General features: G+C 42.6%; 1 protein-coding gene across 2 annotated transcripts in view; it reads right to left on the reverse strand.

Moving 5' to 3' along the window:
• The window catches only part of LOC141102697 (glyoxylate reductase/hydroxypyruvate reductase-like), a 34,353-nt gene that overhangs the window by 4,275 nt on the left and 12,539 nt on the right, over positions 1-17,539 (reverse strand). For both annotated transcript variants that reach the window (XM_073591630.1, XM_073591621.1), the window contains exons 5-8: positions 10,954-11,042; positions 10,688-10,792; positions 1,766-1,901; positions 617-747 (exon numbers count right to left, since the gene is read on the reverse strand). In XM_073591630.1, coding sequence (XP_073447731.1) covers positions 617-747; positions 1,766-1,901; positions 10,688-10,792; positions 10,954-11,042 — 461 coding nt within the window. The remainder of the gene's footprint in view (positions 1-616; positions 748-1,765; positions 1,902-10,687; positions 10,793-10,953; positions 11,043-17,539) is intronic.

A 17,539-nucleotide genomic window follows, 5' to 3' on the forward strand; every position in this document is an offset into this window, starting at 1 on the left:
GACTGGATTTTCCGCAGACAAAACCTTGGACTTTTGTCCGAAGGCGTGTGCCTGGATTTTGTCTTGCATACAAACGGCAAGGAATTGTTGGCCAACAAACATGAACGTACTGACATACTACGTGGTTTTTCAGCTCTTTAGCGCCACCCTTTGGGCTCCTTCTGCTAATTTCGTGTTAGTAGAAGTTTGGTGAGTGTTAATGCGCGCTTTTCATTTTACGCTTTTCATTTCATGCTTTTCGGTTTGTTTTTGAACGGCCGTTCATCAACCAGACATGTTGCAGAATCGAACGAGATAATGTGTTTTTTATTAGTAGCCTAGGAGTTATTGCTTTGACCCAAGTCCAGTCCAGGAACAGGAGGAGGAGGAGGAGTTCTTGGACCAAAAATTGGTTGCTTTATTAATCGTGACCAATTATGTCATATGCCTTTGCTGCGGGAGCTCCAGGAGAATAATCCAGATGATTTTCGGAATTATCTCCGGATGATGGACCCCTAATTTTACCAACTCTTGGCATTGTTGACCCCCTATATTAAGAAGTAGGACACATGCTGAGGGTTTAATACTACTGAGATTTGAAAAAAACTCACAAATCCTTAGGTACAGCAACACTTACCACAATTTTTCAACTTGAAAAGTGGATGATCCGTAGGAAGGGGTTCTGGCACTGTAACATCAAGACCAGCAGCTGCAATCTGTTTAGCTACCAGAGCCTGGTAAAGATCTTCCTGGTTTACCACAGCTCCCCTGTGTGGTAAAAATACATATTAAAACCCAAAGACACACTTCAGTTCAGACAGCTGATAGAGCTTAGCCATCAATTCAGGAAAATCAAGTCTTAAGCCCCATACACATGATGAGATTATCGGATGAATGATCGTCCATTTTTTGTTTGCATGCTGGTCTCCATATCGAAAAGGAATAGGTTACTAAAGTATGTAAATTCTCATATGACAAAATAAAAATTAGGAAGTGATGTAATGTATTTGTATTGTATTTTCGAACAAAAACTGTATTGATTAAATGAAAATCGTATGATCTGGTATCGTATGAGAAAAAAATTTCGTGTTTGACCCTTTCGTAAATAAATCGGACGAAAGCTGTGTACTAACTACCAGATTATCGTACGATTGTATCAAAAGCAGTCATTTTTGTATGATATTCTGATCATGTGTACAGGGCTTTAGTATTAAAGTGGAACTAAATCAGAGATGGGCAAAGAAGATGATTTTCTAACTAATACAAATCAAAGATGACCTTTTATGGTATATTTTCTTCAACTAGACATTTATTTTTGTATTTATTTTCAATTTTAGAATCGGGTAAAGTTCACTTTAAGTAAAAGATCTGTTGCCCAATAAGCCACAAATCCAAATCCAAAATTGCAGTGGAAAATGTCAGCTTGACGATGCAAGTTTAATTGTTACTGTAAAAATGTCAATTTTTGCATGACACAATTGTCAAATGAGGCTGCACTGTGCCTTATTTTGATTACTCATAACTCATTAAATGACATTTTTTCTGGACTAGCATGTAGTTCAGTTTACAGAGCATGACTTCAGTTATGTTTTAGTGTTTGTTCGAAATGCTTGGAACTCTTGTCAAATCAAAATTCATCACTGATCTAAAATAGTTAACCACACCTCACTGCTTGCTATGAGTACCTACATTTTGTACATCATTAATGCATTACTGATTAAGTCAGTGTGTGATAACTTTCCAGTTCCAAAGTCTATGTACAAAATGATATATTCAGATTTCTTACCTGCTGGTGTTGATGAACACAGCATTGCTTTTCATGTTGGAGAATAACTGTTTGTTGCAAATGCCATGTGTATCAGGTGTTAGTGCACAGCAGACAAGAAGAACATCAGACTGATTAGCCAGTTCCAATAAAGACACTGCAAAACAGCATTAGAGGCAATTAAAGAGCTAAAAAGAGCCATGTAGAGGTTGTTTCCCAACCTATGAGGGAAAATCTCAAAGGTTGGAAGTTCTCATAATCAGACATTTTCTAGCTTATTAAAGATGTTTGTGGTCGGGGGGAAATGGTAAGGACAGAATTGTGAATGTTGAGTACCTGCTGTAGCCAAGAAAATATTTAATTCTAGAACACTCTGACACCTGCTTCTCTGCTCAACATGGTTCACAGGGGTAGAATTGCCTCCTGGCACCCACCCAGCACCACCAAAAGTGACTCTTCAGAAGAGCATTCCTGTGTTTTCTGGTGCTGGAGAACAAGCCCGAGAATCATGTGCTATATACAAGATGAGGAAGTCTTTGTCACATATAGACTCTGATGGGCTCGCACTCACCGATGCCCAACCCTGCTCTTCCTGTTGAAGATGCTATCCAGGACACACAGGTTTCTCCTTTCTCCCTTTAACCACTTAAGGACCGGAAGAATTTGCCCCCTTAATGACCAGGCCATTTTTTGCAATACGGCACTGCGTCGCTTTAACTGCCATTCATGCGGTCGTGCGATGCTGTATCCAAATAAAATTGATGTCTTTTTTTCCCACAGAGCTTTCTTTTGGGAGTATTTGATCACCTCTGCGTTTTTTTATTGTTTGCGCTATAAACAAAAAAAAGAGCGACAATTTTGAAAAAAAAACAATATTTTTTACTTTTTGATATAATACATATCCAAACATTTTTTTGAAAAGACAAATTTTTTCATCAGTTTAGGCCAATAGGTTTTCTTCTACATATTTTTGGTAAAAAATATCGCAATAAGTGTATATTGATTGGTTTGCGCAAAAGTTATAGCGTCTACAAAATAGGGGATATACAGTATCTCACAAAAGTGAGTACATCCCTCACATTTTTGTAAATATTGTATTATATTTTTTAATGTGACAACACTGAAGAAATTACACTTTACTACAATGTAAAGTAGAAAGTGTACAACTTGTATAACAGTGTAAATTTGCTGTTCCCTCAAAATAACTCAACACACAGCCATTAATGTCTAAACCGCTGGCAACAAAAGTGAGTACACCCCTAAGTTAAAATATCCAATTTGGGCCCAAAGTGTCAATGTTTTGTGTGGCCACCATTATTTTCCAGCACTCCCTTAACCCTCTTGGGCAAGGAGTTCACCAGAGCTTCACTGGTTGCCACTGGAGTCCTCTTCCACTCCTCCATGGTGACATCATGGAGCTGGTGGATGTTAGAGATTTTGCGCTCCTCCACATTCCGTTTAAGGATGCCCCACAGATGCTCAATAGGGTTTAGGTCTGGAGACATGCTTGGCCAGTCCTTTACCCTCAGCTTCTTTAGCAAGACAGTGGTCGTCTTGGAGGTGTGTTTGGGGGTCGCTATCATGTTGGAATACTGCCCTGCGGCCCAGTCTCCGGTGTCATGTGACTCGTTAGTGTTACAAGGTCTCAGGTGTGAATTAAATTTGGTGTTATCGCTCTCACTCTCTCATATTGGTCCCTGGAAGTTCAACATGGCACCTCATGGCAAAGAACTCTCCGAGGGTCTGAAAAAAAGAATTGTTGCTCTACATAAAGATGGTCTAGGCTATGAAAAGATTGCCAAGACTCTGAAACTAAGCTGCAGCACGGTGGCCAAAACCATACACCGGTTTAACAGGACAGGTTCCACTCAGAACAGGCCTCGCCATGATCGACCAAAGAAGTTGATTGCACGTGCTCAGCGTCATATCCAGAGGTTTTCATTGGGAAATAGACGTATGAGTGCTGCCAGCATTGCTGTAGAGGTTGAAGGGATGGGGGTCAGCCTGTCAGTGCTCAGACCATACACCACACACTGCATCAAATTGGTCTGCATGGCTGTCGACCCAGAAGGAAGCCTCTTCTAAAGATGATGCACAAGAAGCCCACAAACAGTTTGCTGAAGACAAGCAGACTAAGGACATGGATTACTGGAACCATAGTCTGATGAGACCAAGTTAAACTTATTTGGTTTAGATGGTGTCAAGCGTGTGGAGTGGCAACCAGATGAGGAGTACAAAGACAAATATGTCTTGCCTACAGTCAAGCATGGTGGTGGAAGTGTCATTGTCTGGGGCTGCATGAGTGCTGACTGTTGAGCTACAGTTCGTTGAGGGAACCATGAATACCAACATGTACTGTGACATACTGAAGCAGAGCATGATCCTCTCCCTTCGGAGACTGGGCCGCAGGGCAGTATTCCAACACAATAGCGACCCCAAACACAACTCCAAGACGACCACTGTCTTGCTAAAGAAGCTGAGGGTAAAGGACTGGCCAAGCATGTCTCCAGACCTAAACCCTATTGAGCATCTGCGGGGCATCCTTAAACGGAATGTGGAGGAGCGCAAAATCTCTAACATCCACCAGCTCCATGATGTCACCATGGAGGAGTGGAAGAGGACTCCAGTGGCAACCAGCGAAGCTCTGGTGAACTCCTTGCCCAAGAGGGTTAAGGCAGTGCTGGAAAATAATGGTGGCCACACAAAACATTGACACTTTGGGCCCAATTTGGATATTTTAACTTAGGGGTGTACTCACTTTTGTTGCCAGCGGTTTAGACATTAATGGCTTTGTGTTGAGTTATTTTGAGGGAACAGCAAATTTACACTGTTATACAAGTTGTACACTTTCTACTTTATATTGTAGCAAAGTGTAATTTCTTCAGTGTTGTCACATTAAAAAATATAATACAATATTTACAAAAATGTGAGGGGTGTACTCACTTTTGTGAGATACTGTATTTATGGCATTTTTATTATTTTTTTTTTTTACTAGCAATGGCGGCAATCTTCGATTTGTAGCGGGACTGCGGCGGACAGATCAGACACTTTTGACACTTTTTTGGGACCATTGACATTTTTTGGAACCATTGACATTTATAAAATGATTAGAGCTAAAAATAGCCATTGATTACTATAAATGTCAGGGAAATGGCCGTAGGAGAACTGGCAATAGTGCCAGTACTGGTAATGGATGCTTCCGGCACATTGCCATGCGCACTAGTGCAAGAAGTGCGAACAGAAGTACACAGGTCCGCAACAGTGCTAACATGCGAACGCGCATGTGCGACGTCGATAATTGGCGAATGCACGTACGGACAATGTGACAGATGCGGCCACTTACTGGCCTATATAAGACTGCTGCTGAGCCCATCACATTGCTGGATTGTCTTAAGCCTTCCCATGTTTCTTAGCCTCTGTGCATATTCTACTTGGTTTGGCTTCCACTACAGTCTCCGGCACACACCATTGCCAAGTGTTACTGAGGATTCCTAGAGACTTTGGCCCAGCTGTGCATCCTGCATTATCCGGTATATTTCAGGTGACCACTGGCTCTACTATCCTGTACCCATCTGGCAACCACCGCTGCTTTGGGCACTACACCTTCTGTACCATCTTCAGGGGTGTACTGCACTTAGCCTCAAGGGGAGCTCTCTCAGCACTTCGACCTCCGACCAGGAACGTGGCAGTACAATCCAGCCATGTCCGAGTCTGACGGAGGTGCTTCCCCGCTCAAGGATCTGTGCCAACAAGTTACCGCACTTACACAAGCCGTGCAGAGACTCCAGGATGGCTACTTCCAGTTGGAGGGTCGGCTGCAGCATTTGACAGTTGCCTCAGCCCCTGCAGATTCCAGTTCACCTTCCACTAACACTGCATCAGCTTCCCTGCCTCAAGAACGTGCCAACCCAACCCATACAGTAATGGTTCCTCCTCCTGAGTCACGGGTACCTACAACTGAATGGTTCTTCAGTGACCGGAAAAAGTTCAGGGCCTTCAAGAATGCTTGCTTGTTGTATCTGGCTCTTCAGCCTAGAACTTTTTCCTTTGAGTCTGTGAAAGTAGGGTTTATCATTTCCTTACTATCCGACGACCTGTCTGATCTGCTTTCCTGCTTTGATCACCTGGCTTGCTTTACTGACTTTGTTGCTATCACCAGTGTCTGATCCCGGCTTGCATCACGGACTTTGCTACTGCTACCTGTTCCTGGCCACCAGTGCCCAGTGTTACTGAGGATTCCTAGAGACTTTGGCCCAGCTGTGTATCCTGCATTATCCGGTATACTTCAGGTTCTACTCTCCTGTACCCATCTGGCAACCTGTGCTTCTTTGGGTACTACACCTTCTGTACCATCTTCAGGGGTTCACTGCACTAAGCCGCAACGGGAGCCCTCTCAGCACTTCGGCCTCTGACCAGGTACGTGACAGTAAATGTCACTGGCAGGGAAGGGGTTAACACTAGGGGGGATCATGTGTTACCTAGGGAGTGTTTCTAACTGTAGGGGGATGGGACTGCCTGGAGGAGGAGACCAATCGCTGTTCCTAATCAGTAGGAAGAACAGATCTGTCTCTCCTCCCCTGACAGAACAGAGATCTGTCTGTTTACATTGACAGATCTCCATTCTGTTTCTGTCAGGAGCGGTCGCCAGTGGCTGGTGGGCATCGCGCCCTCCGGCCATGTGCATCAGCTCCGGCGTCACGCCGCAGGTGCGCATGCACCCCCTAGAGCTCTCAAAGCGGCCGACGTACAGTTACGGCGATTCGCCCAGGGTAGTCAACCTGCCACAGTATAACTGCGGCGGCTGGTCCTTAAGTTGTTAATCACAGTGCTCTGCAAGTTCAAACGGGGACTTGGATAGGAAGGAATGCATTCAAAATCTGCCAGCAAAATTGGAGATGGAACAATATATGCAGCAGCTTGGATCCAGCTACAAATCTAAGATGTAGTCTCTAATGACCAAGCTACACTTTACATTCAAGGACCTCAAACCTAGAGCAAACCTGTGCCGCTTTATCTGCAACAATAGCAGCTCACGAAAGAGGCCCAGAAGACCAAGAAGCTCACTTTCATATCTTATTTCAAAAACAGAAATAGAAGAAGCTGCCTGAGGCAACAAGTACTGCAGATCTGCTCCCAACTGTGAAGGTCATTTTTAATAAACTCCTAGGCACCTCAGATTCTTTAGATCTTGAAATTGATAGGGTCTACATGACCCTGTGTCCTAAACATTCTGACTCTGCCAGATCATGGGATGTTATCTCCTGGGTCCACTTCTTCAGTACAAGAGAGGAAATTATGCAAACAACCAGAGTTCAGATTCATTAGCTTTGATTGTACCTCAATTACTCTGCTCTCTGACCTCTCCAAGCATACTTTTGACTAATGGAGAGCCCTGAAGCCCCTTGTTATTCTATGTGTCCTGTGTATGACCCATACAAAATCAGACTAGTACAGCCAAACACTACCTTTAAGTCTTACATGAGCTCTTGGAAGGCACTATTTTGGTTGGATGTAACTTTATATCACTCTAAAACTTTACCTGGATACCTCCTCCAACTTCTGTTGCATATACTCAAATAAACCCTTTTTAAGAAAAAAACTTTCTCCCACCAACTAATAGATATGTAGTGGGCCCTACATCCACAGGACACAAACTATAGCTTTTACTCCACTACTGATCCTATAGTTGTATATTTCTTCACTAGCCACTATGTTCTTGAGGGGAGTCCTACTGTTGACATTGGCTCTCTTATATGATCGCTCCACTTCCCATTCTTGCTCTCCCTAGATGTGCTCATGACCGTGCAGTCCGAATGAATGTGGTATCTCAATGTCACCCTTCTCACTGAACTTACCAGCAACCAAGCAGTAATTGACACTATAAATAACTTTATCATCGGTCTATGATGAAATCCATTACAGATGTAATGCGGAAGGCAGGGTTTCCTACCATAACATTATCAGGCCAATACACTACGTATGTCTGAAGGGAAGAAGAACGCCAAGAGGCATAAAAGCCCTGGACAGGACACTAGTAACGGGGGATTTTTGTAAAGAAAAGGATTGTTTTGCTGTTACCTTACAGATAAGAGCTGGCTGCTACTAGTTTTGAGCTGATTAAGATGTCCTCTGACCTTAGAGGTTCAACACTGTGAAGTATACAGAATTGTCAGATAGTTTAACTTCCTATCATAACCAGTACCACAGGAAAAATGAAAAAGTGGTTTTATTATGTAGCACCCTCTAGGTAGGTAGGTGCTAGAGGTAGGATTCTTTGTTAGGATAGCTAAATTTAAGCAGGCCTGGCTGGTTGCTAGGCCTGTTTGTTTTCATTCTAGGCTGGGAGTGGCTCAAGGTAGCAGCTGGTGACTCACAGGCAGGATCACTGAGACCTCCACTCTCTTCTTTCCAGAGTTTGCTGGAAAGTTCTGGAAAGAGAGAGTGGAGGGGTGTAACTGCCTGGGGTGTTTTAGGGGGCCCTGACCAATCCCCAACCTGGATTGGCAGGGGGCATGCTTCCTTAAATACCTAGGGTCAGCCCAGCTGGGGAGGAGTAGTCAGATAGAAGCGTGACAGAGTGTGGAGGTTGTCTGGGCCTTTGAGGGAGCTCCCCAGTCTGGGGGATGTGACCTTGGGCCTGGGCTCGGGTGCAGTTGGGACCACCTTCAGGAACGCATGAAGAGGTCCTGGGCCAGAGGCACAAGAGAGCGCAAAGAGAGGACAGTGGGAGAGAGCACTGCAAAGAGACTCCAGGGAGGACAACTGGTCGCAGCCAGGAGGGCTGGTGAGTGAGGCACAGTCTGAGATGGGTGCAGAACAAGAAGAGTGGACTGTGGTGAAAGGAGCAGTGGAGATAGGTTGCTGCAGCCAGGTGGGCTGGCAGGGCCTGAAGATGGCTTACTGAGCCCAGTAGCTGCGTGTAAGACAGCTAGCACCAGAGACTTTCTATTTTTCTACACTATGGGGGCCTGCAGTCCCTGCCTGCAAAGGGCAATTGCTAAAGGCCTGGCTGAGCCAGTGTCAGGCCTAACCACTTTGTGCTAGCTGTGCCTGAAGATTAGAGAGGAAGCGATGCGCTGGAGGAGAAAGACCTAAAATTTAGAGAGGAAGTGATATGCAGGAGGAGAAATGGAATGTATATACTGGACTGTATATAGTTGTCCCAAGCAAGTGCTACCAATTCTACTGGGCATCCCATATTTTCCTTACCCCATCCAAGTTCAATCCCCTCAATAAAACAAAAAAAAAAACAAAGCATATGGACTGTTCTATGTCTCTGAGTGTCTGATAGGTGAATGCCGGGCTGGGCAGGGTGACAGACAATCCAACATTTCAGCAGCCCCTACGGGGGTACCGCTACAGTTAGGAAAGGTATTTTAGCCTTTTGGATCTCTGCACAACCTAATTATTTCTTGATGCAAAGCAGTACATTTTTGTGATTTAATTTATAACTATTATAAGCGCTGGACTTTGCGCTGTGATTTATAACTTTATATCTAATCATGAAAACATCTCTCTCTCTCTCTCTCTCTCCCTCTCCCTCTCCCTCTCTCTCTCTCTCTCTCTCTCAAAAGGGTCAAAATTAAAAAGGAGCACGCAAGGGCTATTTCAACTACTTTTGCACAAACTTTATACTTCAATACATTCCAATTGCCTGCTACCTTAGTTGCGATCTCTGTGACCAGATCCCACCTCCTATAGCTCTATGCTCAGGCCCACAAACACTATAAAGAAAAAGTTAAATGCCAGCAATTCTTTATACTGTACTTCTTCTGGAAAAAAAAAAAACATATGCTGGAGCAATACATGCCTGAAGGGTTCAAGTTCCAATGTTGGACTCTTTTGACTGATGCTAACCTCCCCTGCCCCCTTCCCATTCCCCTTCCCACCAGTCTACTCTATAGGAACTCCTCCATTGTCTTACCCAATACGTTATGTCTTTTTGATTGGTGACAAAATTGTGTGGCAGATCTCAGTTGTGCAGCAATCCACAAGGCTTAAATACTTTTCCTACTACATTCACTGTTTCAGTTTCCCTGTGGCGCTGGTCATGATAGGAAGTTAAACTACCTGATAATTCTGTATACTTCTCAGTGAGATCTCTGTGCTTTTGTTCCCTGGTATGTGCACCTGCTGTGAGGGTTACCACTGTATTTGTTAGCGTTTTTAGTTATTTTATAAGGAGAGTGTAATAAGAGATGCCAAAAATTCCACCAGACCCTGTAACTCGGCACTCTCTGTAATTAGTCCTCACTTATAGGAGTCAATCCCAAATTGCCCTCTATCTGTAGCCCGCCGCTGATTAATTTAGTGATTTTAGCCATACACACACCGAGTTGTTTCTCAATACTTTATTGTCTTATTGTTGTTACTTGAGTTTTTTCAAAGTGGGCTGCGTCCCTACTGTTTCATCAGAATGCTGTGTAACTTCCATCCCCTTCTGTAAACGGGGGGCGGCCTCCCTCCTTTGCTTCTGTACCATGTACCCCTTGTTCTTTATTCTATATTCTTTAATAAAATATTTGAATGAGGAAGAGGTGCCAAAACCTGCAAAGGTGGGTGAGAACACCCAAAACCTAATAGTGGACAAGAGTTAAAAATTTCAGCAGGGAGATCTAACTGTTTAAGCACCCAAGACGTGTCCAATAAGCCAGAGACTGACTTGACTCACAAGGTTCTACCTAAAACTAGCAAGTTCTACCTAAAACTAGCCTTTTAAGCATATGAAAGAGCCTGGAGAAATACTTTCAGACCATAAAATATTTAACACAGAACCATTACAGAAATACAAATTTCAAAGATGTGAAACAATCAAAACACCCACATATACATTGATAAGACTTTTTAAAATCTACTTCAAATAATTATCATACCAAGTAGTGCAGAAGTTTATATTAATCTACTGTTTATCCAAATAGGAAATATAATAGAATCATGTTTTACCAAATTCAGCAGAAATCTTTTCTGCTAATTCATGCCTTGGTGCTATATCATTGTACAGGATCTTCTTGATACCAAATGGTTTTAGACGGTTAATAATAGCTTCACCTTTAATGAAAAGGACATTGGTTTTAGAATCATATTCCTTTCAAAGACACCATAATATTTTGTAGTTGTTACCTAATTTGAAACAAGTACAATAGGTTACATGTCATATTGTATGCTGGTTCAATTAATCACCCATTTTCCTTTTTGCCTTGGTTACTCACCTATCCTTCCCAAACCGAGGACTCCAACAGTACTACCAGTCAATCCACTTCCACACATCCACAAAGGTTTCCATGTTCCCCATCCTCCACTAATAAAGGCAAAAAAGATCCACAGAACAGGATTAAAAAAAAAAAAAAAGTAAAAAATAGAATGTACAAAGTAAAACTGATCTCTATGGCAACCAATCAGATTTTCTAGATCAACCCAAAAATATTAAATCTGATCAGTTGCTATAGGCAACTGGATAGTATATGCTTCTGTTTCCTCTGCTTGAGGTTTGTAAAGCAGCCCTACAGTGTACCTAACAACTTACATTAATAAAAAAAAAAAAAGATGGCCAACATAAAGTAATGTATCTTTCCACAATTCTATGTAAAGCAACTTCATGGTCTTTTTTATGATAAGTAAATCTTTAAGAATACACTCTTATCATCTTTTCCAGATGCTCCTTATGAACTTGGTTCTGTGCTTGTGCCTCAGCAGGGTGAATAAAAGTCATCATATCTAGCTATTGACAATGGTTTTGCAGATTTGCAGTGCTAAAAGATGCAAACATAGTAGAGTTACCTTACAGATGGGTCTCATCTTAAGAGCAAGAAATCAAAGCCATCTGCAAGGATACAAATGTTGCAAGGTAAATTTAGTTCATTATTTTATAATGTCTGGGTTTGGCTTTCTCATTGAAACCTTGAAAAAATTACCTCCATTTTCTTCTAAAGGGAAGGTTCAACAATGTAACAAACCAACAGTCTCTGTTTAATTTGGATGATATTCTTGACATACTACAAGCACACAGCTTGCCAACCCATCTGAGGTCCCACTTGCACTGTTCTTGCCTCCATGAATTCATTCATAGCTGTCATCCTCATGGTCATCACTAGGGATGAGCCGAATACCCCCCAGTTCAGTTCGCACCAGAACATTCGAACAGACAAAAAATTTGTGCGAACATGCAAGCATCATCAAAGTCTATGGGACACGAACTTGTAAAATCAAAAGTGTTCATTTTAAAGGCTTATATGCAAGTTATTGCCATAAAACGTGTTTGGAGACCTGGGTACTGCCCCAGGGGACGTGTATCAATGCCAAAAAAAAGGCAGTTTTTTCAGGAGCAGTGATTTTAATTAATGCTTAAAATGAAAGAATAAAAATTAAATATTTATTTAAATATCATGCCTGCCTGTAACGTAGCGCCTCTTTCCCATGTTTTTAACAGTACCGCAGCAAAATGACATTTCTAAAGGAAAAAATGTCATTTAAAATTGCTTGCGGCAACAAGGTGGCCCCCAGATCCCAGTCCCCCCCCCCATGTGAATTGGTATGGAGTACATTGTATCCATACCCATTCACCAAAAAAGTGTCAGAAAAGTAAAAACAACAGCAGAAAGTGTCCCACGATGTAAATCCATCGTCAGTCACGGCTCTGACGGCTTTGACAGTTGTTATATAGTCAAGGGTGGTCCACCCAGGGACGTAAACAGGTGACCTTGCCCCCATCTGATGTCACATGATGTCAGAAGGGACGGGATCAACTGGTTACGTCACTGGGTGGCCCCGCCTTTGGTTATATAACAGCTGTCACCGCACAAAGGCTACAGTCAGCGGAGCGCCTCCTATGATGGAGTTATTCCGTTTTTTTCCTCAAGACCGTCGGCGCCGTGATTGAAGATGGATGGACATCGCGGGCCACTTTTTTTTTTTTTAATAAAGGAATTGTCAAAAACTGTCTGCTGTAGTTTTTTACTTTTTTGACACTTTTTGGGTGAAAGGGTAGGGGTACATTGTACCCCATACCCATTCACATAGGGGGGGCGGGATCTGGGGGGCCCCTTGTTAAAGGGGGCTTCAAGATTCCGATAATCTAGCTCAAGCTATCTCCATCCACACACTATACACGGCCGCTATGTAAGCAGCCTTATATAGTGTGGGGCATGGACTTAGTCCCCCTGAGTCATGATTGGCCAAAGGCACCCTGCCTTTGGCCAATTATGGCTCTCTCAGCAGAGCATGCTGTGATTGGCCAAAGCATGCAGGTCAGGTGCATGCTTTGGCCAATCATCATACAGCAACGCACTGCTAACTCGCAGTGCATTATGGGGCGTTCTGCTGCGTTCAAATTTCCCGCTAACGCAACATTTGTTCAGTTTGTTTTAGAACACTCTAGTCATTACTGGCTGGTCTGCTTTACAGAGAATCAATCTAATCTCTAAGGAAATCTGTCAGTGATGTTACTTCCAAACTCATCTCCTGAAAATTATCTTAGCAATAACCTTCCTTGTCCTCTCCATTTCATTCTGCATTGTGTCCCCTTATACAGATTCATAGGAGAAGCAAGTTAGACACTTAGCTTTGTCTTCTTCCTTGCTGCAATAAAGTCACAGCTTTCTTTAATATAGATATAATGAAAATTATATTGCTCTTTCTTCAATTGTGAAGATCTGGTTCCTTCTTTGAAGGGCTTTGGTAAGTGATATGTTTTTCTGTTGTGGTGCATAACGTAGTTGTTGACCTATTTTTGGTTACTCGTCGTAACAATGCAGAACCATTTACAACAGTGGTTCTCAACTCCTGTCCTCAGGACCCACTAAGGCCCCTTTCACACTGAGGCGTTGCAAAACCGCGGTAAAAACGATGAGCGTTATTAGCGCGTTTTTACTGCGTTCTTGCCGCATTTTTGCAGCGTTAGCGGTAAAAATAGCGATAACGCCCATGCGTTTTAATCGCGTTTGTATAGCAGTTTTTAAGCGTTAGCGTCAGCAAACCTGACCATGTGACCATGCGGTCATGTGACCTTCCCCACAGCTTCTGGGCGGTTTTAAAGCGGTTTTACAGCGTTTCCCATTCATTTCAATTGGGATAGACGTTTTTACAGCACTATTTTATGCGCCCTCCAAAAAAGCTGTTTGCAGGATTTTTTCCAACGCACAGCCAGCACAACACCTCAATGTGAAAGGTTACACTGTGATACATGGGGGGCGTTTTTCATGCGGTATTTAGGCGGTAATTTTAACGCTAAAACGCCTGAAAAACGCCTCAGTGTGAAAGGTGCCTAACAGGCCAGGTTAGCTGCTCAGTGATTGCAGTATTCTAGTGTGCATCTCCCCAGTGTAATATTTAAAATCTAGCCTGTTAGTGGGTCCCGAGGACACGAGTTGAGAACCACTGATTTACAAGTTGGAGTTTTATTACATGGGGATATTGCAGGTGTGACAAAATAGACTAATCTAGCTTTACACCAGGAGATCATTTTAGCAACACAGAATCTGAGGAAAGACTCACTTTTTTCCCTCTCTTTTGCAATGCAATTTTCTCTCTCTTTTCAATGACCCTTTTCTAACCCTAGATGTTTTTTTAAGAATTTCTGCACTACTAAATTTATGACACGAGACACGCAGGGAGCGTGTGTAAATGGCGATTGAGGTGTTATGTTATGGAAGCTTTTTGGCTTATACATATTAAACAGAAAGACTAGCAGTAGTTGGTTGTGTTGCTCTTGTGATGTGGAGCTTTGCTGCAAGAAGAACAGTGAAAAAAAAGAATGGCAGGTCTTGCCTCTAAATTCCATGACACATTTATTGTAGTGTTTCCTGTTCCTGTCATTATGGTGCATTATTCCTGACAGTTAACAAACTAACCCAATGGTCTCAGAGATACTGTAAGTACAGCTCAATATGTTGGTCGTGGTTTGCACTTCCCTGCCCTTTGAGAACGTTTTTTTTACAAAACTAGTTAAGGCAGAGCAACGCTGACGTTGTCACGCACTGGAAGTGTCCCCAGAGGTGGAATTTGGTTGCCTTGTGTATACAGTGCTGTTTTATTTTCTGCTCATGTGAGTGCAATTTAAAGTTTTTGTTTTGTTTTTTATAAAATTCCTGACAGATTTTCACTATGTGGAGCATTGATCTTCTTTTTTTCTCTGAGCGTGGTCATGTGGGGGACTTGGAGCAACATGTGGTGCCACATGTGAGGAATTTGGGAGTGCTTTTTGGGCCATGTTTGTATACAGCAGAGTGCCTAAAGTGAACCTGTGTCCAGCATACAACCAGTGGATGGTTCTTGAAGAGTGCCATTGCGGTGGATCTGCATAACAACATATGCCATACATGACCTTTCTATAATCTGAAGGTCATGTAGTTCTGGTAAGCCTCATATAAAATATCTGTGGTGGAGTTACTGGCGGGAGATATACTTTATTGTCTTCAAATGAAATTTTTTTGCACATTTTTTATACATTGGAATCTTTGTGATTTGTAACATGAACTTTCTTTACACTGCTATCTAGCACAATGGTGTTTTTCATGTAGCAGAATCTCTGACCTCTTCCAGTCTAATGGGAACCTGCAAGGCCAAAGATAGTTGACATCCTTCAACAAGTGGTGGATTGTGAGGCATAGTGGGTGCAAAGGTGTTAAAAGTAATTGGGCGCCAGAAACTTCTTGAATATAAAAGAGGTTTTTTTTTTCTTTAAAAGTCCTTTTTATATTTTGTAGGGAAAAGAGGGTTAGGGCCAGGACACTGAATATTGCTATGGTACTTGCTTCAGTTACTCACTGTGGTCCCTGGTAAAGGCGATTGGTCCCTTCGTGGCAACAGCTTCCCTTCTACCTCTGACCACTGACAGGTTCTCCTACAGAACCATCACTTTTGGTTGGTTTGCAAGCCGCATTGCCCTCTTACTTCTGGATAGGCCCTCACACAGCCTGGCAGCCAGATGCCCCCAGGATAGGCCCAATCTCCGGCCTAGCAGCCCGGCCGTACAACACACGTCCACCCAAACGGAGGTCCGTGTGGCACACAAGAACCTGGATCACCTGACCTCATCCGAATATATAGGCTCTCCCAACAGGGCAAGGAATTCAACAAAATCCCTTCCCATTGGACTGAGATATCCCATATACCCATAACCTGACCTTGAGTTGTCCTTCTCAATCTAATACCTCCAAGTGCCCAGCCACCTGTTGGTAGAAGAGGAAAGTACAACCAGGCCAAACTTAGGGAGAAGTCAATGGATCCCTAGTAATTACAGTACGGGGCATGGCTGTACGGCATCCATCTGAAACAGCGTGTGACGGAGGACGCGCTGGATTGAGTCAGAGAGCGGGGATCCAAGCCCGAGTAGCGAGGATTAGCGAGTGGTGGTGAGAACTTCATCTGCACACCTCGGGTCCACCGTGACCATTAATGCATCTGGTGTTGGGCGTTTACACAGGAGTACTTTGATGTGATGTTGCTGTGAAGTTTACTTGTTTAAAGAGATTTTATGTGAGTGTAATGTTTGAAGTGCACACGGTCATTATTAAATCTGGTTTTATGTTATTACACTATCAGTGCACTTTTCATTTACATGTGGATTGAATTGGTACATACACAGATGGAAATTGGATTACTCATTTAAACCTGTGTGTAAGGTTTATCACGCTTATTTGCCAAAACACGAGAGTGTGAGGCATTATTGTCCGGTGAGTTTTGAATCTGAAGGGAGAGGAATCACTGACACGTGTGATTTGGTGAATACTTTAGAATCCTGCACATCATTCATCTTTATGCTTTTTGTCTTACTGACACAGGGTGATTTTTGTGATGTTTTGTGATACTACAATTTTTATTGGTTAAACGCATGGTCACTTTATCACACTATAGTGTCGCTGTTAGCGCCGCTTATATTAATTTTCTTAATTTTTATTTTGCAAGTTAATATTATTCACATTATTTATTTTTAAAGTGGCAGCTTTGGAAATTATACACTTTTTATATACTTTGATATACACATTTGTCTAGCGCAGTGGTGGGAACCCAGGGAGGGCGCGATTATTTTCTTGGTTACCATTGTTTACAAAGTTTTTATTTTGTTTGTTTTTATATTTATTTTTTTATTTTTAGAGAAACATTTCATATTCCTGCTGTACCATGTACTTGTATGAAAAAGTATCCTTGACTCTTTGTATTGCTTCCTTTGTGTGAAATCCCTGGTGTTCCTGCCAGTCCCTCTGCTTTCCTATTAAAAACTGAGCACACTAAGCAGTACATCGTGGTCAGTTCTCTAGGTATGCTGGTAACTTAGCCTGGTCTCCTCCAATGATCAGACATGTCCTGACACGCCCCTCCTGCACAGCCTTTCACTGGGAAGCTCAGTGTCCTGCTGCTTCTACTCCCCCCAGCTCTTATGCAGCTGAGAACAGAGGGAACAGAGAGAACTCTCACTTTTGTTGCCAACGGTTTAATCATTAATGGCTGTGTGTTGAGTTATTTTGAGGGGACAGAAAATTTACACTGTTATACAAGCTGTACACTCACTAATTTACATTGTAGCAAAGTGTCATTTCTTCAGTGTTGTCACATGAAAAAATATGATAAAATATTTACAAAAATGTGAGGGGTATACTCACTTTTGTGAGATACTGTATATTTGCTTCCTGTCAGACACTCCAATATAGATGACTGCCAAATGAGTGAAGGGCATTATGCTAGTAAGTGGACTCAGAACCAATCAAAATAGCATAAGGACAAGAGGAAGGATGGACTTGCTGTTGTTGGACACTGTGCTTTTCCCACAGAAACTAGTAATACATGAAACTGGTCTGCATA

This window comes from Aquarana catesbeiana, linkage group LG01 (assembly GCF_042186555.1).
Source record: "Aquarana catesbeiana isolate 2022-GZ linkage group LG01, ASM4218655v1, whole genome shotgun sequence".
Classification (NCBI taxonomy): domain Eukaryota; kingdom Metazoa; phylum Chordata; class Amphibia; order Anura; family Ranidae; genus Aquarana; species Aquarana catesbeiana.